This window comes from Ictidomys tridecemlineatus, chromosome 4 (genome assembly GCF_052094955.1).
Source record: "Ictidomys tridecemlineatus isolate mIctTri1 chromosome 4, mIctTri1.hap1, whole genome shotgun sequence".
In the NCBI taxonomy this organism is placed as follows: Eukaryota; Metazoa; Chordata; class Mammalia; order Rodentia; family Sciuridae; genus Ictidomys; species Ictidomys tridecemlineatus.
In genome coordinates, this window is record NC_135480.1 from 8,631,680 (window position 1) to 8,656,962 (window position 25,283).

Genomic DNA, 25,283 nt, shown 5'->3' on the forward strand with positions numbered 1-25,283 from the left:
GCCTCCTGCCAAAAAATCTTTTGCTCAAATATAAAGTAGAAATCACTCACTAAATGCCAAACCAGCTCCCTATGCCAAATACCACTTATGACCAAGTGACCTTGAGGCACTGCTTAATTTTTCCAATGTTCTTTGTATGAAAGGTTTATGTTTGGGGGCTTGGGTGTGAGGGGAGACTAAGGGAAATGGGCAACAGAGAGTCCCTAAAAAGCCCTAAATTCAAGGAATAGTAAAGCAACACCCTCCTGGCCTACCAAGACATACATGTACAGGGCTTAAAAAGGAAGGACATTTTGTCTTCTTTGTGGTGCTGGGGGCCTCACATGTGCTAGACATGTGTTTTACCACAAGCTACAGCCTCAGGAGAAAGAGGGGTTTATTTTGGTACTAGGGATTATACCTAGGGGCGCTTAATCACTGAGCCACATCCCCAGCCCTTTAATTTTTATTTTTGTTGAGACAGGGTCTCACTAAATTACTTAGAACCCAAGTTGCTGAGGCTGGCTCTGAACTTGCGATCCTCCTGCTTCAGCCAAATCACTGGGAATGTTTTGATTGTATGTTTGGATAGAGAAAGTTCTGAGATATCTAAACTCCTGACCAATAGCGAAACTACCAAAACAATATTTTCCATGACCATTTCTTGCCTGAGCGAACTTCAGAACTGGTTTTTGTTTGTTGCATACTAGGCCAGTGCTCTACCACTGAGCCACAGCCTCTCTCTCATGTCAGAACTGGGAAGGAAAAAACCGCCTTTAGGTCCAGCTCCAGGGCAGAGAGGGTTAAGCAGCAGGTCAACCTGGCAATGACAGCCAAAGACACAGGAGGGATGAGTAAAAGGCACCAGCACCTGAGTCTTGGCTCTAACAGCTAAGCCTACAGAAGCTGGCCTTTGGCTCTGTGAAATCAGACTCTCTCCCCTGCTCCTCTGTAAAACCATTTGTCACAGCCTCCCCACTCAGCAAGCCTGGCTGTTACCACTGCCTTAGGCACTCCAGCCTCAGAGCAAGAGGATGTCCTGTGGGGAGCCAGAGAATGGTTGAAGGCTGTGGTGCTGCCCCTCCTCTAACCAGCTGAAGGGGAACCTGGGCTCCCTCTCCAGCTACTGCTTTTCTAACCTTCTACCCACAATCCTGTTGAGAGGAAGATGAATCCATGCTAAATAAACTAAAGGAGGTAAGTCAGGAATGAAAGTTCCCAGCTTAGGAACTAAAGAACCTGGCTTTGCTGGGGTGGTAATGGGGGCGCTGAAAGGAATTCCAAGAATACACTTCCCATATCACCCACCCACCCACACAGCTCTCCTGAAGATCAGGGATAGGCCTTGGGCAGGCCTGGCAGACACCTGGCTGGGTCACCATCTCCCCTAAGGATCCCTTGCCTCCACTAATATCAAAATGAGTCCATACCTGCCACACAGGGCAAGCCTCTGTGGCTCTCATAATGTGCACACAGAGTTGGTAATGAAGTTCAGCGTCCACATACTCACACATCCATTAATCTTCCTCCAGATCGCTGTTGTCATGCAGAGCAGTGAGGCAGGCTGAGTCCCCACTCAGAGCTGGTCACTCCAGTTTGCCTGGCAGCATGGGGGTAGGGGGAGGAGGAGGAAGGGAGATTATGATTCTCTACTTTCAAGCCCCGCCTCTAAAGCCCAGGAGGGAAGCAGCTGGATTCCACTGCAGGAGCTCCAATCTCTGGCCACTACAGAGCCAACCAGCTGCATAAGGAGAACTCTGGGGAATGTGCACATCAAACAAGCTGGCGAAAGGAGGGGGAACCAACTGGGGTAGAAGAGGTTGGTTTCCTGCCAAGAACTCTGAATGGTACTCCTATCATAACTAGAATACAACAGGAGAAGGGCAGGTGTATGGTCTCTGGGAAAGGCAAAAAGGGAAACAGTTTAAAAAAAAAAAGACTAGCATGGAACAGGATTCATCCCTGGTGGGAGAGAGACAGTCTATGCAGTGAGAAGTAAAATGCGGTCCTGTGAAGCTTCTCCCAGCCGGACAGTCACATTCTAACCTTAGGTCAATTTCACATGCTTTGCTGCTGTGCCCTGACCCCTGCCGTGTGGAGCACTTCAACAATCCTAGCAGTTAAGGTCTGTTATTCGGAGCACTTGTGCCACTGACTGCCAATGACAGGAGAGCAGGACTCTCACGGGCTGTATTGTGCAATTCAGTCTATGGCCAGGGGTAGAGCAGAAGCCAGAGATGATGGCTTCCCACAGGGAGGGGAGGGTGCCTCTCTTTGCCAGCACAGAGTCCAAGGCTGCCACAGAGAGGTGCTGTTTAGCGAGACAAATGTTCTTCAGAAGTGGTGGCCATGAAGTACTTCTTCTTTCTTACCAACTGCTACCATGGGCCTCCTTCACAGGCTGCCTGAGAAGCTTGCAGAACCTCCAGTGGCAGAAAAGTTCTGTGAGTCACTCCCCCGTGAGAAAAGGGAAAGCAGTTCTGACCCCTGGGCTTGATACAGCCCCAGTGTGCCAGGCCAACCCTGCTGCAAAGCCAAATCCACAGCCATACGTCCCCTGCCAGGACACCTGCACAGAAAAACCAGTCCTTCTTACTCTACAACACGGCACTACTGCAGTGGAGGGTGCACCAAGCCTCCTCTACACAGGGCACCCAGCCCTGGGAACAGGAAGCAATGGTTTTATATACAAAGTACGTCTTTACCAAACAAAACAAAATAAAACAAAAAAAACCTCTCCACATCACAACTGTTCATATGTCTACCTATGTGTGTATGTAAAACTGATTGCGCTCTAGACCCACAGGTTCCTGGACTATCTCTACAACGGCACTGTGACCTGGCTGCTATCTTTTCTGCCTGCAGCTGGGTTCCAGACATTTGTCTTTGAATGTAGAATGTTCTCACAGACCTCCAGGTCTTTGCTGTAGCCTCCCACCTTCTGGGACCATCCACTCCCTTTTCTCTTCCTGGTAAGCCTCTCTGTAGATCTTTTTTTTTTTTTTTTAATGGTGCTGAGGATTGAACCCTGTGCATGTGAGGCTCTTTTCTTAATATTTATTTTTTAGTTGTAGTTGGACACAATACCTTTATTTATCTACTTTTATGTGGTGCTGAGGATCAAGCGAACACTCTGCTGCTGAGCCACAACCCCCACCCAGATCTCACTTTCTCCAGGAAGCTTTCCCAGCTCCACCCAACCACCCACCCAGCTCAGTTCATGGGTCTCTAGTGTGCCCCTCCAAGTGATCTCCCACTCAGGACGCCACTGCTGCTCAGTGGCCTTCCTGACATTTGGTGGCTATGTGGCTCACCATTCAACAAGACTGACCACAACCTCAGGGGAATTTCCAAGACTCAATTTTTTCTCTGTCATTGTGCTCAAATTCAGTGCCTGGCACCTCAGTCTCTCCAGAAATGCATCCCTAAGACATGCTGGAAGGTCATAGGGTCAGGGTTTTCCTGCTTTGTTCAGAGAGGCTTCTCGCCCCTTAGTTCTTGATACAGCCCTGCTCCATGTGACCCCTTCAGTGTGAGCTAGGGCTAGAGTGCTGGGTGTCCTCTGTCTTAAATCCATTCCCTAGGGTTTTCTGGGGCCTTAATGGACACAATCTCTGGCAGGATTTCAGAGCTCATCTCTGGTGTGTGCAGCTGGGGCCTGCTGTTCTTCCAGCTGTCCCTTCCCAGTTTGCTTCTCCATGAGGCCTACAGGTAGTCCCCACCCAGGCCATTTAAGCAACACAACTGCCTCTGAAGTGTGGGTAATGGGGGCATAGTGCCAAGGGTCCCAAGGGAGATCTATTCTAGACCTAGCTCTACCCAAACAAGTTATGTAACCTTGAACAAGTCATCTACCCTCTTGGGACCTGTTTCCACACTGAGAATGTGGGGACTAAGACAAGCTGTAAGGGTCTGTCCTGTGTGGATGCGAGGGCTCTCAGTACCTCTGGGCTCACAAGCCTTCCAGTCCTGTCCCCAAGACCACAGCAGGAAGTGAGCATGGGCTGCAAGTCCTGAAAACCACTTCCTGACCTTGGCTTACGTCAAGTCAACCTGCCTAAAAGTCTTACTGCGTAAGTAAACATCACCTAACATATCTTGGACATAGGGCTCCCACACTGGAAAACCTTGCCTAGGATGAAAATTTTAAAGATAACCTAAGTGACAACTCCAGAAGTTGCACACCTTGCAAACAGACAACCCTAACCTAGGATGCCCTAGGGAAGAACCTCCCAGCCCCATCTTCAATTACTCCATTTACAAGCTACTGGCCCTTCCCAGCCTCTCTGAACACCAGGAACATGGCCACAAGGTGCTGTGAAAGGAACCATGCAGACACAGTCTAGTTCCCACAGGCCCCAGGGCTCTGCAACCTTCTTATGAGCAGCTGAGTAGGCGCAGCCCCTGGTGGGGTGAGCGGCACACCTAAGGCTGGCACCTGCCCCCACCCGCATGGTTCCCATAGCAGCTCCGTTCCTCAGGGCTCCTGGGTGGGGAGCTACCTGACCGCCACCAGTAGATAATCCGTGAGGAGAAACTGAATTGGCAAAGCCAAGCGAGCAGCAGTTTCAGTCTCTGTGCCCAGCTGGGGGAGGGGAGGAAACCCAAGCAGACCAGTCTAACAGGTCCTTCTTGCAACTACCCTGCCAGCTGGTGCCTTCTTCATGGGTTCAGAACGGGAGATAGAGAAGTCAGATGGAGCTTTTACACGAAGACCACAGGGACTAAAGAAAGGAGAAAATGATCATCTTTCTTACTCCTGCCCTACCCAACATGGTCCTGAAAAACCTCATACCTGACTTCCTCAGAGTTATTTTTTCCCCTTTTCATCTTTTTTTTAAACAAATTATTTATTTATTTGTTTGTTTTTTTAGATAGGGTCTTGCTAAATTGCTAGGGCTGGCCTCAAACTTGCAATACTCCTGCCTCAGCCTCCTGAGTCACTGGAATTACAGGCATGCACCACTGCACCCAACCTCTCACAGTTCTTGGTTCTTAGAAAAGGAACCAGTCTATATCCACACCACTTTGAATGTGCCTGATCTCGTGTAATCTTGGAAGCTAAGCAAGGCTGGCCTGATTGGTACTTGAATGGGAGAAAAGCAACTGATCTCCTGAGACACTTGAAGCACAATCTGGGTCCTCGCCACCACCAGGTGCTGAGTTGGTGTGAAATCAGTTCTTCCTGTGCCATGCTCCCAAGTTTTTCTCCCCTATAAATAACTGCAGCTATTTGACACAGAGCGCATGATCTCTCCAACTCTGGACAAAATTCTCAACACTCCGAGTACCTGTTCACCCACCACACAGAGGAAAGGATGAGGCTGGTGACGCAAAAGTCCCCAGCATATATGGCCTGAGCATCAAGAGCAAGAATAGAACTCAGGCAGAGCCAAGGGCTTAGCTTTCTGCTTTGGTCCCTATTTCGGGAAGCCAGGCAGGGATTCCTCAGCAAAGGATTTTCTCCCTGTGGTTTCCTCTCTTGATTCTTAATCCAGCAATAGTGTAAACCTTCCCTCTCATCCTCAAAAAGTTGTGGATATTTTGTTGTTTTGTTTTTCTGGTGCTGGCATGGGTCTTATGCAAGATAAACAAATGCTCCACCACCGAGCTATATCCCCACTCCAAAAAGGAGTTATTTTTAGTAATTATTGTACCTAAGATACTGATTAAGACTTTAAGGGCTGGGGTTGTGGCTCAGCAGTACAGCACTTGCCTAGCATGTGCAAGGCCCTGGGTTCGATCCTCAGCACCACATAAAAATAAATAAAGAAAGATATTGTACCCAACTACAACTAAAAAAAAAATAAACATTTAAAAAAAAAAAAGACTTAAATAACCAAAGAACTGGATAGAGACAGATGTCTGGGTTACAAACTAGTATATATACACTTTCTTGAGGATGGTTATAATGGAGAACACCCATATTACAATTTTTTTTTATTTTTTGTAGTGCAACAGATCAAACAGCTTGCACTCTACCACCAAGTTACATCTCCAGCCCATTTTTTATTTCTCAAATAATTTACTGAGAGATGACCATGTGTGAAGCACCCTAATAGGCTAAGCACCTAATAGGCTCTTGGGGAAGGAATAGGACCAGGAGGAATAACATAGCCCAACCCCTCACAGTTCTTGGTCCATTCAAAGGGGTTGACAATCTAACAGGACAGAGAAGCACAAATCACACAGTCCAGTACAGACAAAGCCAAGAAGTAACAGTTGGCCTAATTACCCAGATTTATTAGTGGTCTGTGGTCTTTGTTATTTTTCAGAGGAACAATGAGCTAAGAGGGATCAGAGAAGAAGATGCCAGATTTCACTTCCAGTGAGGACTATCAGTTCTGCCAGGATCTGTCCAGACCCTGGGTTGTTAATGAAGGGGACGCCTATGTACCAAGTGGACCATGTCCCGTAGTACCAGAGTGACGACGACGACAACTCAGGGGACTCCCTGAGGCATGGCTTAGCTTTCCTGACTTTCATCACCATCTGGAAGCTACAGTCAAGCCTACTGTACAAGCAAAGATGATATGAGAACTTTAAAAGCACAAAATAAGAAAGCTGCTCAGGACTCTTCGTCACAGAAATAAAGTCAGAAAAAGCCCCTACAACAGAAACTGAAGCCAGTTATACTGGCAAAGATTTGGAAGGGATTCCTGAAGTTCTGTACCAGAACCCCTATCTCAACACTGGCTGTAAATAGGGAGGCACGTTTGTATATTTTCCCTTTATTACCCAGTTGCTGGGAGTCAAGCCTGGTCCCTATAGTTCAGTTCAATTGACACGAGTTTTAAAATCTTACCCCTATCCTTCAGCCTTCCAGCAGGTTCAGAGCTCTTCAGGAAGAGACCAGGAAGAAATAAATACTTGTTCCTGAAGGTAACTGAGAAGAAAGAAAACTGCCTAGACAAACAGAAGATTTTCTGCCATCTCAAAAAAGAAAAGTCAGTTAATTCAGTGCTTGGGGATAAACACTAAGGCCAAGTTTTCTGAGGGGTGAAAAACACAATTCTAAACTAGTTCTTCTCCTGCCTTAAGAATAGAAAAGCTGGGCTGTGGTTGTAGCTTAGCGGTAGAGCACTTGCCTAGCACATGTGAGGCCCTGGGTTGAATCCTCAGCACCACATAAAAATAAATTAATTAAAGTATTGTGTCCATCTACAACTAATATATATCATATATATATATTTAAACATATATGTTTTTTTAAAAGAATATGAAAATTGGTGAAAGGATGGGTCCAAATCATTGCCAAAAAATAAAAAATAAAATAAATCACTTCTTGGAATTAAAAAAAAAAATGCACATGAGCATAAATGGGAATGGGTTTGTTTAAAACCTTTCCTTAGAGAGCAGATTAGCTACATAAGACTCTTGTGGAGTGGTTTACCATGAAGAATTTTATAGTGTATGCATGCTGAATGTGAAGCTGGGAGTTCGGCATCTAAACATTTGTTATTCAGAAAAATCCTTACACCACAATCATAATGAAGGTTTAACATCAGTGTTTGACATTTTGTCATTAAGGGATTGGTTTTAACAGTCTAGATTTGGCAGCCTGCCCTATAGGCTGTTTCACAAGCAGTTTCTGTGGTTTCAAGAAGGCAGGGTGTTTGCTTTTCAAACACTATCTTAAAAATATATTTCAGAATAGGGTTCAACCATTCCAAGACAGAAGGAAGGAATGAAAACCAAACCAAATAAAGGAATCTGGTGCTGCCAAACAAAAGGGGGCACACCAGAGGGAGAACAGGGTAGGAAGAGATATTACTCACCACCTGCACCAAAACAGAAGCAGGCCGACTCAGGACTTCTTACTACCAAGTGAGAAATGATGGGGCTGAGGATATAGCTCAGGGTAACTGGTGCCTAAAAAATGCAAGGCTCTGTGTTCCATCCCCAGTATCACATTAAAAAGGAAATGAGGACACAGAAGTGACATTAACAACATGAGATTAATAAAGGGAATCCCTACACAGATCTTCATCTCTCCAAAGTCAATTTACCTGGCCCAAATCTACATGTTTACTCAAAAACACAAAACCAAACAAAACCACCCCAATGGTTCCACATCCACGCAAAGGACTGTCATCTAATCAATTAGCAGCCACTCCTCTCTGCCAGCATGCCGTTGGTAATTAAGGTACAATGCTTTCTCCTTGGGAATAGAGTACAGAAGGGCAGAGCCCCTGTGGACTAGCCCAACATGCCAGCCTTTTCATTAGGAGGAGAGCCCTGCCACGCACTCTCCAAGGAAGCCTCTCCAAGGAAGCAGTGGCTGCAACACTGAAGAGTGCTTGCGTGTGACTAGCAGCTACCTCTGCTGAGAGAAAAATGTATGCTGAGATGGGAATGTGGGGAGGGGAGAACCACTCATAAGAAAGTCCACAGGCTGTGTGCTCCTCCAAGTCATTCATGTGGACCTTGGCTTTTCTACCAGAGATGAGTTCTAAAGTAATTTAGATATAACAGCCATAATTTTGGAGAAGTGCATTAGCTTTGAGCACGAACAACATATAATCAAACTCCTGCTTCTCCTCCACTAGGGCACCAAGAGGCGTATAAGTGGCAAACTCTTGCTTGAATCTAGGCCTACAGCTCATCCCTTTGCCCTCACCCCAGACTGGCATCTTCAAGGGAAAGGGAAAGTTTAACTCAAAGTTAAACTAGAGTTTAACTAAAACACTGTAGAAGGACACACAGCATCCACTCCTGGTCTAAAAGGGCCACATGCATAGCTATAAGCGCCAGCTTCAGGAGAGAGACATGAACCAAAAGAGAGACCAAGTAAATGCAAATAGTATGAAGTGGCATATTACACAAGCCACAGGCTAAAGACACATCAGGACGGCCAGAGTTCAACTCCCAGGATTGAAACAGCAAGCCCCAAATGCACACAGATGTCTGACACTACCAGCTATGGTGCTCTGTACTCTAGGTTAAGAGCAAATAGCACACAGAGGGTTGTAAAAAGAGAACTTGAGTTCATTTCATAGGAACAAAAACACACAGTAAAGAATTACACACAAAAGCTTCTTACTTTTTCTTTGTAGGGGAGAGGATGGGGGTTTAAAAAACCCAAAGAGTTTCATCATTTCATGGGCACCACTAAGGACAGCCAAATCTAGAAATCCAAACAGTCCTTTCCATGAGGTTGTTACCTGTTGGTTACCAATAGGACTTCCGTTTTACTAAAGGGGTTCTTTTTTTTTTATTTTATTTTTTTTATTTTCTAGTTCTTGGCGGACACAACATCTTTGTTGGTATGTGGTGCTGAGGATCGAACCCGGGCCGCACTCACGCTAGGCAAGCGCACTACCGCATGAGCCACATCCCAAGCCCCACTAAAGGGGTTCTTGAAATTCCAGAAGATGGCTTGAGTTTCCCATGGCTCTTCAGGGTGTACTCAGCAGGTGACCTTAGAGCTGCAGCTACTGCACACACCACTGCTGTCACTTGTGTAAATAGATGACAGACAGAAACCATTGAGGTCAGAGGGGACTCTAAATCCAATCTATGAGCTGGGTGTGGTGGTGCTGCCTGTAGTCTCAGGACTCAGGAGACTCAGGTAAGAGGATCATTAAGTTTGAGGCCAATTTCAGCAACTTAGCAAGAACCAGTCTAAAAAATAACAAAAGAGCTGGGGATGAAGTTCAGTGGGAGAGCACCCCTAGATACAATCCCCATTACCCCTCAAAATCCATCTGTGAAACACTCTTTTTTTTTTTTTTTTTTTGCCCCACACCTAAAGAAGCTAATCCTCAGGGAACTACAGATTCAATATCCTTTATTCACGATGCTTGGGACCAAAACTGTTTTGGATTTGTGTGTGTGTGTGTGTGTGTGTGTGTGTGAGAGAGAGAGAGAGAGAGAGAGAGAGAGAGAGAGAGAGATATTGGAGTTCGGACCCAAGTCTAAACATGAAACTCATTTTTATTTCATATATATCTTATACATACAGTCTAAAGGTAATTTCATAGAAAATTTTTAGTTAACCTGTGTTTTGACTGAAACTGATGACAAAGAGTCATCTGCAGAGTTTTCCTTTTTTTTTTTTTTTTTTGAGAGAGAGAGAGAGAGAACCCGGGGCGCACGCATGCCAGGCGAGCGTGCTACCACTTGAGCCACATCCCCAGCCCCGAGTTTTCCATTTGTATAGTCATGTTGGCACTCAAAAAAGTCTCAGTTTTAGGATGGATGATTTCAGATTTCTGAATTGGGGATGCTCAACTTGTACCTTCTACTGTGAGGATAAAAGTGAAGCCAGGGATGAAGGGCTATCCACAGCCAAAAACACTCACAACACTCACTCAGGGCCACTTGGGTCTTCAGTTTTAAATTGGTGACTCAACATTTCTAACCCTGTTTCCTCATCTGTAAAATAATAAGACCTATTCTCTCAGGAAGAGTAAATGAGTTAATGAATGTAAACCAGTTAAATAAGAGCCTAGGACAGAGAAAGTGCTCAATAAATGAATGGTGGCTATTTTGTGAATAGCTAAAGAAAGACAGCTGCAGAGGCAAGCCATGCCCAAGTGAATGGGAATGGGTGAGGCACTACCTATTCTTCAAGTATTCAATCCACTCCTTTAAGACCAAGTTTCCCAACCACTTGGGACAGAATAATAACCTAAAGGGCCTTCCAGGAGGCACCATTACTGAGTCACTGTCTTAGCTAATAGGAGTACACAAATTTTTGAAAGCAAAAGTCTTTATCTTCTGTACACACCAGTAGCCAGAAAGAAAATAACATATCAAGTTCAATTCTGGAATCAAAATGAAAGCCACGTGTGAATCCGAAAAGAAATATGCTTTGTGTAAAGAACGGAGGGTTGATGGGAAATGGAGCTATAATCCTAGAAGTCCATGTGTAGACTCAAACTAAGAGAAGTTATACACTTGACTAAACAGTTGTTTTTTAAAAATTATTCCAATGTAATTCTGAGCAAATGATTTGCTTAAAGCTGGTGTTAAGTGATTATTAGAGAAGGCCTTCAGGCTACTATTTGTGGTAGTTGCTTTTAAAAGTCACAGGTGCTATGGAAATTGGGGGACGAATATGTCAAAAGAACAAAGTTGAAACATATAGTTTCTAAACTATATGTCTACTACATTTGGGGGGAACCGGGTACTGGGAATTGAACTCAGAGGCACTCAACCACGGAGCCACATTACCAGCCCTATTTTGTACTTTGTTTAGAGATAGGGTCTCACTGAGTGACTTAGTGTCTTGCTTTTGCTGAGGCTGTCTTGAACGCTCAATCCTCCTGCCTTAGCCTCCTGAGCCACTTGGATTACAGACATGCACCGCTGCGCCTGACCTTTTTTTTTTTTTTTTAAATATTTTTTTGATTGTTGATAGACCTTTATTTTTATTTATTTATATGCAGTGCTGAGAATCAAACCCAAGCCTCACACAAGCCAGGCAAGTGCATTACCACTGAGCTACAGCCACAGCCCCTACGCCTGGCCATTTTTACCTGCCTCTCAAGACTAATCAAGGAAAGAGACCCTGTTACAAACACACCAAATATGCTTACCTGACAAAATACAGAGTACCTGCCTCAGTGTGGGATTTGGCAGGCATGTTTCACTAAGAAGCAGAGGCTAAGAAAGTAAAGTGTGAAAGAAGAAGGAAAAAGTATGGAGGCCCTGTAGCCATCCAAGGAACAGGCTGATGGGTATTCTGACTTCAATGACTACAGCCTAGCAGCCTCCAGCTATTGCAGGCACCAAGGTTCTTCAAGGATAGAAGCTATGCAAGCTTTGCAGTTTTCAAATTTGGAACTGACCAATAGCCAACATACAAAAGAAAAAAAAGAAAAAAAACCCTACTGTTATAATGAAATTCAAGTAAGCCAAATGATCTTTTTAATGGAATATTAAAAAAAAAAATCCAATGCTATGCATTCAAAGGAGGAAATGAGCCAACTTTGGTCAAAGTCCCCTGGGTCATTAAGAAACAGCTTCCTCAGCTAGAATGACTACAAACCAAGGCAGCAAGTGCCTTCCTGAGGCTGGGCCAGGACTCTGGATATTGCAAAACAGAGGCTCATTTATGAGGTCATAGCAAGTCACCAACTAATCAAGGGTAGTGCTGACCAGCCTGATATTTACCTACAGAAGTAGTTCTCATATTTATGTTTTTTTTTAATTTTAATATTTATTTTTTAGTTTTCGGCGGACACACATCTTTGTTTGTATGTGGTGCTAAGGATCGAACCCGGGCCGCACGCAGGCCAGGCAAGCCTGCTACTGCTTGAGCCACATCCCCAGCCCCTCATATTTATGTTTACAAACTATTTTTGCAGCAATGGGGACTGATCCCAGGGCCTGGTGCATGCTAGGCAAGTGCTCTGCCATTGAGATACATCCCTAGCCCCTTTTTATTTTATTGTGAGACACGATCTCACTAAGTTGCCCAGACTGCCCTTAAACTTGAGATCATCCTGCCTCAGCCTCCTGAGTAGCTAGCATTTACAGGTGTGCCCCTCCACACCCTGCTTAAAATTAAATTGGACAGGGAATCCTAGAACATGAAAAATACAAGAGTGGAAAAACTGATGAAATCTGAGTAAATTCTGTATTTTGGTCAACAGTATCATACTAAAATTCATTCTTAGTTTTGATACAGTTCTATGGTTACATAAAATGTTAACATAAGGGGAAGCTGGGTAAAGAATGCATGGAAAGTCTTTGGAGTATTTTTGCAACTCTTGTCAAGTTTAAAATTATCTCAAAGTTTTAGAAAATAAAAATCAGAACCTGGGAGTATAGCTTAGTACTAGAGCATGTATTCCGCATGTGCAAGGACCCAGGTTCAACACCCACCACCTAAAAACAAACAATTTGTTTTTTCCTAAAAGAAACTCAGAAGGTTGATGTTATTTATTCAAAGGAGGAAACAAGTCAACTTTGATCAGAGACCCTCAGGTCACTGGGACTAGCTTCCTCAGTTATAAGAACTGCAATCCAAAGCAGCAAATGCCTTCCACAGGCACAGCCAAGACTAAAGAAGGGCTGGGAATTGCAAAATAAAGGTTTCTTACATTATAGAGAAGCCAACCAATAAACCAGGAAAAATCAGCCCAAATTTAGTCTACAAGTATGATTATTACATGTTTTAGTCTTAAGAACTCTATGCATTCTTAAAAATAAGTGAGTTCCCAAGAAGTTTTTGTTTACATGGATTATATCTACCAGAATATATTAGAAATTGAAGTGAAAGTTTTAACTATGTATCAACTCATTTAAAAAAGACATTAATAGGGGCTGGGGATGTGGCTCAAGCGGTAGCGCGCTCGCCTGGCATGCGTGCGGCCCGGGTTCGATCCTCAGCACCACATACAAACAAAGATGTTGTGTCCGCCGAAAACTAAAAAATAAATAAATAAATATTAAAATTCTCTCTCTCTCTCTCTCTCTCTCTCTCGTCTCTCACTTAAAAAAATAATAATTTACACCTATCATTCAAAGTTCTTTAAAAAAAAAAGACATTAATACATTTATTACATATAAATATAAATGAGTTATTTTAATTTAATAAAACTAAATTTTTCAAATCACAACTAAACATATACCAAATGAAATCTGTTAACTGATCTTATTTGTAATCAAAACCACAGGCTGGGGGTAGCTGAGAGATAGAACACTTGCCTAGAATGTTTTAAGACCCTGGGCTCCATCCTTAACACCACACACATAAAAAAGAAAACACAATGGTACAGAAGAGGAGATGGGAGAGACTGGTTATAATGGGTACAAGACAGCTGGATAGGAGGACTAAGTTCTGGAATATCATGACACAGAAGAGTGATTACAGCTAATAATACTGTATTATATAAATCAAAACACCTAGAAGAATTTTAAATGTTCCCATCTCAAAGAAATATATTATTTCTTTGTGTACATAGGGTCTTTTAATTATTTTTTTTAAGTTTTCTTTCTTTCTTTTACTTGTCGATGGACCTTTATTTTTATTTATATGTGGTGCTGAGAATTGAACCCAGTGCCTCACACTTGCTAGGCAAGTGCTCTACCATTGAGCTACAGCCCCAGCCCCAACACAGGTTCTTTTTTTTTTTAAAGTGAGAGAGAGAGAGAGAGAGAGAGAGAGAGAGGGAGAGGGAGAGAATTTTTTTTTAAATCTTTATTTTTTAGTTTTCAGCGGGCACAACATCTTTGTATGTGGTGCTGAGGATCGAACCCGGGCCACATGCATGCCAGGCGAGCGCGCTACCACTTGAGCCACATCCCCAGCCCCAACACAGGGTCTTTCTTGTGAAAATTTCTTTGGTCAGACCATAGATAACCTAATATCCTGAACTGATCATTTCATTCATATTCAGATAGATAGATAAATAGATAATGAATACACCTTATATATACACACATATGTTCAAATATCATATTGTACCAAATAAACCCATACATTACCTTTCAATTAAAAATTAAATATTTTTAAAAATCGTAGTGGCAGGGCTAGAGTTGTGGCTCAGTTGTAGAGCACTTGCCTAGCATGTGTGAGGCAATGGGTTCGATCCTCAACACCATATAAAAATAAATAAATAAAATAAAGGTATTATGTTAATCTATAACTAAAATATATATAAAAAAAATAGTGGCAGACACACACACACACACACACACAAACACATAGCAAACAGCTAACAAATTAATGAAAAAAGAAAAAGAAAAAAAGATGAGCCTAAAAAATAGGGGGGAGAAAAGGAAAATCAGAAGAAAATTAGCTAAGTTTGGTTCAAAGTGCCTTACTTCACAGAGAACCATCTTATGGAGCTGGAAAATTCAAAGGATTGAGTTTTCCTGAGACCCACCAGGGATTACGAAGAGGCTGGGAGCTACAAAACAAGGGCTCCACGAGAAGTTGCAACAAGTTATCCGCCATCAACACCAGAAGGATCTCCTCAAGCTTTCTTTTGGTACTGAGAATTGAACCCAGGGGTACTTTATACCATTGAGCTACATCCCCAGTCTTTTTTGAGAAAGGTTCTCCCTAAGATGCTGAGGCTCTCACTAAGTCGCTGAGGTTGGCCTCAAACTTGCAATCATCCTGCCTCAGCCTCTCAAGTGGCTGGGATTATAGGCATGTACCACCACGCCATGGCAACAAATTGAAATTTGATGAAAGACTTGCATTGTTTTATATTCTTTTTTTTTTTTCTTTAATAGTACTAGGGATTGAACCAGTGCACTTTACCCCTGAGGTACAATCTCCAGGTCTTTAATTTTCTATTTTGAGACAGGGTTTTGCTAAAAATCTTTGATACAAATTTTCTAAAATTCTAATTTTCGCTTGACAATTTAAATTTTATCACTGGCAACAATAAAGGGTTCGGTTTATTCCCTCCCAAGAAAATGTCCAAGCTGCCTGTAGTCCCAGCATTCAGGAGGCCAAGACAAGAGAAGCCCCCTGAGTCCAGAAGTTTAAGAGCAGCCTAGACAACACTGTGAGACCCCATCTCAAAACAGGAAAAAACACTAGATTTCAAGATTGAATAACTATAGATTGTCCACTGGTTATTATCTCAAGCAAAAAAGATGATCCACACAAGCTCAAAGCCAGCCTCAGCAACAGAGAGGCGCTAAGCAACTCAGTGAGACCCTGTCTCTAAATAAAATATTTATTTATATATGGGGTGTGGCTCAGTGGTAGAGTGCCGGAGTTCAATTCCCGGTACCCGCCTCCCAAAATGACAGTCCATGCAGCTGCTTCAGCTCTGCCACACCGGTGCTTTTCCACTATACAATGGCACACAGAAGCAATGCTTCAAATTTTACATTTTGCCACCCAGAATATTAAAGGAATCTTTATTAAATAGATGGTATTTAATGAAAATCAATAATGATAGTTCTTCATTCATGATATACTTAAGTGCAAATGGCTTTTCCTCCATCAACTGCAAGTGTGTAATGACCATGACTACAATCACCTGTGGTTTGGTGTCACTACCTCGATTCATGTTATGGCACCAACAGTTTTCTGTGCCATTGCTTTGCACCAACAGTGCGAATGGAAATGAAGTTGTTCCAGGGTAAGCTGTGAGATTCAGCCACTCAGAAGACTTGAGGCAGGACAACTTTGAGTTCATGGCCTCAGCAACTTAGACTGTCTCAAGACAAACAAACAAAAAAAACTTAAAAAGACTGGGATGTAGCTTAGCGGAGAGCACTCCTGGGTTTCATCCCCAGGACCAACAAAAAAATAAATAAAAATTTAAAAGGCCAGGCAAGGGCTTGGTTTGTGTAGCTCAGTGGTAAAGCACTTGCATGAGGCAGTGGGTTTAATTCTCAGTACCACGTATAAATAAATAAAAATAAAGGTCCAGCAACAACTTAAAAAAAAAAAAAAAAGGCCAGGGCTGGGATTGTGGCGGTAGAGTGCTCACCTAGCACGGGCAGGACCCGGGTTCGATCCTCAGCACCACATAAAAATAAAGGCATTGTGTTGTGTCCATCTACACCTAAAAAATAAATATTAAAAAAAAAAAAAAAAAAAGGCCAGGCATGGTGGCACGGTCCTGTAATCCCAGAAGCTCAGGAGGCTAAGGCAGGAGCCTTGGCAATTTAGTGAGGCTCTAAACAACTTAGCAAGATCCTGTCTCAAAATTTTATTTTATTTTTTATTTTTTACTTTTTTAGAGAAAGAGAGAGAGAGAGAATTTTAATATTTTTATTTTTTAGTTTTCGGCGGACACAACATCTTTGTTTGTATGTGGTGCTGAGGATCGAACCCGGGCCACACGCATGCCAGGCAAGCGCGCTACCGCTTGAGCCACATCCCCAGCCCCAAAATTTTAAAAATTTTAAAAAGGCTTGGGGTATGTCTCAATGGTAAAGCACCTCTGGGTTCAATCCAACGTACAAAAAAAAAATTTTTTTAAACACTTTGAATATTTATCAGCACTTGTGTCTGAGCAGTCACATAAAAGAAGTAATTCTTCAAAGAGTAGTAGGTGCTAGTGAGGTAAGTTGAGCTCTATCTATAGATCTGCTCCTGTTAGGTGAAAGTAAAATTCTGTAAACAAGATATTAACCTGGTCTTCATGTTTGTGGCTAATCTTTATTCACCAGGCCCTATGGTATCTGAAGTGCTGTGACTTCTTCTGCTTTTCATCCAGTGGGCATTCAGGAGTGTCAGCTAAGACTTAATTAGTCTCTTAGCTATTATGTGGGGGACTTCAGCCAAAACAAGGTGATAGCACAACAGTACAGGGCTTCAGTGACTTTTTCAACTCTAGTTTGAAAAGCTGGAAGAAATTCTGTCTTTTAAAGTGTTCATAGTGCTAGGCACTGTGGCACACATTTGTAATCCCAACAGCTAGAGAGGCTGAGACAGGAAGATCACAAGTTCAAGATCAGCTCTGACTCAAAATAAAATATAAAAAGGGCTAGGGATGAGGCTCAGTGGTAAACCATCCCTGGGTTAAATCCCCAGTACCAAAAATAAAACAAAAAAGTGCTCATAGTATGTATCCCCCCTGCCCCCAGGGGGTGGTGTGGTATTGGGGATTGAACTCAGGGGCACTTGACCACGAAGACACATCCCCAGCCCTATTTTGTATTTTATTTAGAGAAGTGTCTCTCTGAATTGCTTAAAGCCTCACTTTTACTGAGGCTGTCTTTGAACTCACAAACCTCTTGCCTTAACCTCCCCAGATGCTGGGATATCAGGTGTACGCCACTACACCTGCTATGACTCTTTCTCCTTCTAACCCAATTCCGGGGGGAAGGGAAGAGGGAAAAGGGAGCAGTCCAGAATTGCTTCACTAAATTGCTGAGGCTGGCTTTGAACTTGTGATCCTTCTGCCTCAGCCTCCTGAGCCACTATCATAGAATGTATTATTAATATTAAATTTCTTTTTGCTTTAAACTCAATGAACTGAGCATGTAATCCCAGTGGCTCTGGAGGCTGAGACAGGAGGATCTCAAGTTCAAAGCCAGCTTTGTCAGCTAAGTGAGGCCCTCAGCAACTTAGGGAGACCCTAAATATACAAAGGGATGGGGATGTGACTCAGTAGTTAATCACCCCTGGGTTCAATCCTTGGTATATTGAAAAAACAACAACTACAAAAAAAAAAAAAAAAAACACTATTAATAATGATCTTGTAAGAATGCTGCAACTTGACTGGCACCATAACATCATACAAAAACATGATACAATAATGCAATTATTAGCATCTAGAAAGGAGGAGGGCTGGGGATGTGGCTCAAGCGGTAGCGCGCTCGCCTGGCATGCGTGCGGCCCGGGTTCGATTCTCAGCACCACATACCAACAAAGATGTTGTGTCCGCCGAGAACTAAAAAATAAATATTAAAAATTCTCTCTCAAAAAAAAAAATAGAAAGGAGGAGACAGCATTCATTATTATTTAATTTTTTTTTTTTTTTTTGGTATTGGGGATTGAACCTGTGGCAAAGAAAGCATTTTACCACTGAGCTACACCCCCAGTCCTTTCTTTCTTTCTTTTTTTTTTTTTTGGTAGGTGTTGTAGATGGACAGAATGCCTTTATCTTATTTATTTTTATGTGGTACTGAGAATCAAACCCAGTGCCTCACGCATTCCAGGCAAGTGCTCTACCACTTAGCTATAGCCCCAGCCTCTCCTTTCTATTTTTATTGTGAGAAAGGGTCTCAGTAAGTTACTGAGGTCAGCCTCCAACTTGCAATCCTCCTGCCTCAGCCTCCAGAGTCAATGCAATTACAAGAGTACACTACCATACTCAGCCTTTTTTTAAATATACACATAATTATTTTAATATGTTTTTAATGTATAAAAAATGAAGACCAAGTATAAAACAAAACAAAAAACTTATAAAAGTATTGTATATCAAAGTTATCTTCTAGACTAATACTCGGCCATTTTAAAATATTCTTATCTGCGGGCTGGGATTGTAGCTCAGTGGTAGAATGCTAATCTAACATGTGAGAGTCACTAGGTTCAATCCTCAGCACCACATATATAAATAAATAAACAGACAGATCTCCCTTTTTAAAACTAGCAATCCATCCTTAAATATAAGAAAAACATAAATTATTTTCTATTTCAGAATCAAGCTAGGCACAGGGCACATGCCAGTAATCCCAGCAACTTGGGAGGCTGAGACAGGAGGATCGCCAGTTCAAAGCCAGCCTCAGCAACAGCGAGACACTAAGCAACTCATTGAGACCTGACTTTAAATAAAATACAAAATAGGGTTGGGGCTGGGGCTCAGTGGTTGAGTGCCCCTGAGTTCAATTCCTGGTACCAAAAAAAAAAAAAAAAAGCTATTTCAGAATCAAACAGAATTGTTTGGTACAGTAGCAAACCCTGTAATCCCAGCAACTTGGGAGGTTGAGGCAGGAAGACCACAAAATTAAGGCCAGCAACAGTAACTCAGTGAGAGTTTAAGCTACTTATCAAGACCCTGTCTCAAAATAAAAAATAAAAGACTTGGGGATGTATAAAGCATCCCTGGGTTAAAGCCCCAGTACCATAAGACAAAAAACAAAACAAAATAATAAAGTTGAACTAAATGCTAAGTTAGAAATAATTTTTTTAAATAAAAGTCTTCAAAAATTTTTACGTTTTACAAGTTGTACTTACTTCTTACTGTTTCCTCAAAGGTGCTATGAAAGTGTTGAGATTTCAAAATAATGATTTATTAGACAACAATGAGTTTTATAGAGAAATTATAGCAGGAATAACCAAAGAGAGCCAGTATATGGCTCAGTGGTAGAGTGCCTGCCTAGCATGTTCCAGGCTCTGGGTTCCACCCCAATCACCAATGAGAACAAAGAAAACTAGTAAGTGGACACGAACCAAGAATAAACTGAGTTCATCACTGAAAAATTCATACACATACCTGAAAATACTATCTTAAAATTTCTAAAAAATAGCCAGCACAGTGGCCCACACCTATATAATCCCAGTGGCTTGGGAGGCTGAGACAGGAGGATCTTGAGTTCAAAGCGAGCCTCAGCAACTCAGCAAGACTCTGTCTCTAAATAAAATATAAAAAGGGCTGGGCTGTGGCTCAGTGGTTTAAGCACCCCTGGATTCAACTCGTGGTACAAAAAAAAAAAAAAAAAAAAAAAAAAAAAATCTAGAAAATACAAGAATACAGGATCTGGGGATGTGGCTCAAGCGGTAGCGCGCTCGCCTGGCATGCGTGCGGCCCGGGTTCAATCCTCAGCACCATATTCAAACAAAGATGTTGTGTCTGCCGAAAACTAAAAACTAAATATTAAAAATTCTCTGTCTCTCTAAAAAAAAAAAATAATAAAGAAAAGAAAATACAAGAATACAAAATTATATATTTCATTGGCCATTAGTGATGCATGATGTCATCACACGTCATTTAACACTTGGAAAATAAGACTGTACAATGGTGAGAGAATGACAGTGAAAAAAGCAAATGCTGTGTTCATGTTATAATGAAAATAATTCTAACTTCATATGCCACCTGAAAGGGTCTAAGAGTCCCCAAGGACCCCCAGACCACATTTAGACCAAATTCAAAATTGTACCATCCAAAATTAACCAGCAACTTCCCAGATATCTTAAGGCAGGGTATAGACCTATGGCATTCCTGACAGGTCAGAGAAAATAGCCCAGAACTGGTTTAGACTGTCACCAGGGAAACTAGGATGCCAGGATCTTGTCCCTAATAAGTTGCCAGGTTGACAAGCCTGGCTTTACTGAGGAAGGTGGCTCTAGAGACCTAAAAAGAACGTATTTTCCAAAGCAGAAAATCATTAATTTTACAGAAATCAGAGGAATAGAAAAAAGAAAGGAGTGGGTAATGCTGGGATCCTATTAGGTATGAAGAAGCTCTCAGGCGATGGAATGCCTCTTGGGGGCCATGCCACAAACAGCACAGAAACAGGTAAGGGAAGGCAGAACAAGTGGATGAAGACCTGAGATGAACTGGAACAGAAAAGGGATGATGAAAGAAGGGAGTCCAGGAACACCAAAGGAGGAAAAAGAAAGGAGGAAGCGCAGAAAGTCAACAGAGGGGTCCAAAGGCAAAGATACGTGAAAGAAAACGCTTCCTGATGAACTCTGAATGGATGCTGTTACTTTTATTCCTGGCCACAGCTGCAGTGTGAAAAAACCAAGCAACTTACTCACTGTTCTGACAAGGCATTCCTGCTCCAGAAATGGGAAGAGATGAAGATAAACCAGGAACCTCTAGAGACCATCATCTCAGCCCAAGATCCAAAGTCCACAAACTCACAGAGCATCCGAGAAACCACTGCATCTTTCTGAACTCTGAAAAGGGAGGTAAGGAGACCTTGCCCTTGAAGGCCCTCTGGGCTAGGGAAAGAGGAACCTACAATGATGTGCTGGCAAGTCCCATGTGGTCTCTAAGAGAAACAAAGAGGTTTATCCTGTGGCCAAAGGATCAAAACTGCCCACCAAAAAACAGATGTGATGAAAGAAATCCATGCAGTTGGTGGGTCTTTGCTGAGAACAACCCAAGGGCTCCCTTTTAACACCTGGGGCCCAACTCTAACACAATGTATGCTCTGGTGACTTTGGATTTGACTTCCCAGACATGCAGGAGGCTACACACAACTGCTTTAGCCCCAGCCCTCATTAGCTCTTTTTTCTGTTGGTGGGCTGGGGGGGGGGGGGTGCTGTGGGGGGTAGGGGGGGTAGGGTGTAATGAGTTGGTTTACGAGGGATTGAACTCAGGGGCATTCAACCATGAGCCACAACCCCAGCCCTATTTTGTATTTTATTTAGAGACAGGGTCTCACTGAGTTGCTTAATGCTTTGCTTTTGCAGAGGCTGGCTTTGAATTTGAGATCCTTCTGCCTCAGCCTGCCCATCTGCTGGGATTTCAAGCATGTGCCACCTCGCCCAGCCATGAGCTCTTTTTATATTCACAGCAACTATACTTGTAAGATAGTTACTATTATTACTCCCATTTCACAATTAAGCAAATAGGCACAGAGGGATTATGGAAGCTAAGGGTGGCATAGAGTTCAATGTAGGAAGTTTAGCTGCAAAACCAGCTCTTAACCCCAGGGGAACCATTTAGCTAGACAGAAATCAGAAAGTAGTGGGATCTCTTCTCAATTCTGCCAGAAGCTCCACCAGTATGCTATGCTAGACCTAACTGGCCAATGGGGCCCACCCACTTCCCGTGACTGGAAAACCAGTCATTCAAACTCTGAAGGAGGGGTAGGGGCATCTGTCTAGCATGCACAGAGACCCTGGGTTCTATCCCCAGCAACAAGGAGGAGGAGTAGGGGGAACTACTGAACACTCATAAACAAGGAGTAAAAGCAACAATCCACAAGTGCCACCAACACTACATGCAAAGACAGTCAAATAGTGGCCATCTGTGGAGAGGAGGTAGGAAGTGATGGCATAGGCAAAGGTCTAAAGGTGGAGGAAAAGGGGAGACACACCCTGCATATGGGGTATCAGTAATCAAAACTCCTGCAAAATAATACTTAATAGAAGCAATGAGTAGGTCATTGTAGCAGTGACAGGAGCTGCCAGCCCCCAAAGAAAAGGGCACAGACTGGAGCTCCATCTGCAAGTGGCTTCACTCAGGAATTACCAAACTTTCATACTTGGGAAGTTTCTACTTAGTGATGAGCCCTTGGAAAACAATTCTGCTCCAGCACTGATGGCTACACAAGTCCCCAAATCTGGTTCAGTCCTAATCTCTGAGAAAGGCTTCCTAGTGCTGTTCAGGGGGCACAAGCACCAGGCACCTGAGAGCTCCTCTCTCTCACCTTGAGCAGAGGGGAGAGGACAATCCATCTCCTGGGGCTGAAGTTTCTGTGACCTGCCAAACACCAAAAACCATTTTCCCTCACTCTTTCCCAGCAGGCCTAGAGACAGTCCCACTGCACTGACCCCAAAGGTCTGGGGTCTCACTGAATTTAGTAGCCAGATCACAGCGACCAGGAATCCGGAGTCCTGATTCCCTTCCAGACGCACAAATGGGCAGCCAATAGCAGACCCTTCCTCCTGGCCAGGCTGAGGGCCTTTTGCCAAACTGAATTGGAAAAGGAGGTCCAGTAAAGAAGCCGTGCCTTGGAGCTTCCAGTGAAGGTGTACAACACAGACCAGAGGCCTTGCTGGGCAGCACGGGGTGCAAAGAAAGCCCCCTCACAGGAGTGGAGGACCAGCTCCAAGACCCACCAGGTATTTGGGGAGGGGGAGGAGTTGTTTACAGACATCTTCCAAATGCATGCCTCAATGAGCACAGCCCCAGAAGAGGCAGACCTCAGTACCTTCCCAGAGAGCTCAGAGGAAAATAGGCCAAGGCTGCTCAAAACCAGCTCAACTGGTTCTACAGAGGAGCCCCTGGTCTGTTCCACCTTCCTGATGTTTAAAAGAAAAAGCCAAAAAGGTGGCTTGGAACCAGTCCAGTCCCCACTCCCAACTTGGGGAATTGAACCCCAGGGGGGCTTTACCACTGAGCTACATCCCCAGACCTTTTTATTTTTTATTTCAAGACAGGGTCTAAGTTGCCCCAGCTGACCTCCTGAGTAGCTAGGATTACAGGCCTGTGTCACCTCCCCCAGTTGCAGCCAGTCACTGAACACACCCCTATTCTCTTTCTCCTCATCCCAGCTCCAGCTGTCCTCAAGACCCCCATCCCCACCCCAGACCAATATCAGTATCCACCTCACATTCTTTTTTACCAAACATTGTGATCTTATAGCTTTATAAGGCTAAAATTAATGAACTGGTGAATAAGGGGAAATTCATTTCTTTTGGGCCACCTTGCTACTTTCTAATGAGAAAGGTAAGGGATAGTTAGAAATAGGGGAAATGAGTGCTAACTTGAAGACAAGACATCTATGGAAAGAACTCCCCACAGAAACCAAGAAACTTCACTCGACAAAAACAGACCTGCAGATCAAGGGATCCAGCCTACTTACATCCCCAAAGGAGGAGCTGCTCTAATGGTCTGTGAAGGCACAGGGATGCCTTCCTGAGAGAAAACTGCAAACCAAGAGGCCAGGTTCTCTCTCGGTGCTGTTCAGAATGGGCTGTACCACCTCTCCAAAGTATGAGCAATGACATTCAATGGCCTACACCAAAAGGCAGAGGTGGGGCAATGACATTGCACTGGGAGAGTAAGAACTTTCAGGGTTAACCTGGGGATAGCCTGCCTCTTTCCATGCCAGCAGCAGGAGAGGGTGATTTCCTCCCCCACAAGGTTTGTAAAGGCTTACTCTTCCCTGTGCTGAGACAGAGGGGAGAAATGCACAGCTAACACTTCAGTGACTCACTCCTGTTTGATGAAGGCTGGGAGAAAGCCTGGAGAACCCAAGCTTCAAGTGCAAAATGTACAAATACTGGAATCTCCCATCAAGAGAAGGAAACTCGGCCACCTATCTGGTTTGTCATTTTGCTGAGCTTCTAAGGAAGAGGAACAGCCAGGTTTGCACTCCATCACCCTTTCTGTATCCCTCTCAATTTCTGCTGATAGTAAAGTGGTGAGCCTAGCAGCACCACCACAGCTAAAAGGGAACACCTCCAGCCCCCAGCTTAACCAAGCCGAGGAAATCAGGGCTGCTCCTGGGCACTGCAGGAAGCCTCATCAAGCAGTTCCAGGGAAGGAAGATGACCATCCTTCTGGCCCTTTCCATTCGCTGAGATTACTTCATGCCAATCCATTAATGGGCTTCAAAGTGCTGCTGGGGGAGTCCATTTAGCAGAGACACTATCAGGGGGCCAAAGGTGGTGCCCAGCCCCCACCCCACTTGTCAATAATGGTCCACAAAGTCTGAGGCCTGGCTGCACTCTAGGCATAAAATATTCATTCTAGTTGACATAATACATATGTAGGAACGGAATGTCATGGAAGCTCCTGGGAGAAGGGAAATGCCAGCCAGGTGGCTAAGTGCTCAATGGCAAAGAGTTCATGAAGGCCTGGGTTGGTCCTGGTCAAATGGCCACTGAGAATTGGGTTGCTGTTCCAAAGGAGAAACAGTCTAGCCTGAGAGGCTCGACTTCCAAGATATCTCACCATGCAAACCTCTTAGGCAAACACATTTTCCATCTTCTCCCACGTCCTAGGCATCAACTGTGCTTATGATGTGTATGCTGAAAAGTATCTCCAGCCCAATCTTTGGTTATAACCTGAAAGATTCAGATAACCTAGTCTGAGCTTGAATTTTAACCTGAAGCAGGCCAATTCTCAACGACTGGCTTGCATCCCTCTGTTCAACTACTTCCCCAAGTTCACAGATTGTACAGAAATTATTATAATTGACTACTTAGTTTCATCAGGTTCAAAGAGTATGTATGACATGGCAAGACT

At 43.5% G+C, this 25,283-nt stretch overlaps 1 protein-coding gene across 10 annotated transcripts in view; it reads right to left on the reverse strand.

The window, feature by feature from the left end:
- Positions 1 to 25,283, reverse strand: part of Mark2 (microtubule affinity regulating kinase 2) — a 61,618-nt gene that overhangs the window by 31,303 nt on the left and 5,032 nt on the right. The window contains exon 2 of one of the 10 annotated variants that reach the window (XM_013362018.4): positions 1,490 to 1,579. The exons of the other annotated variants lie outside the window; for them this stretch is intronic. Within the exon in view, the coding sequence (XP_013217472.1) occupies positions 1,490 to 1,525 (36 nt within the window). The 5' untranslated portion in view covers positions 1,526 to 1,579. The remainder of the gene's footprint in view (positions 1 to 1,489; positions 1,580 to 25,283) is intronic. 10 annotated transcript variants of the gene reach the window in all.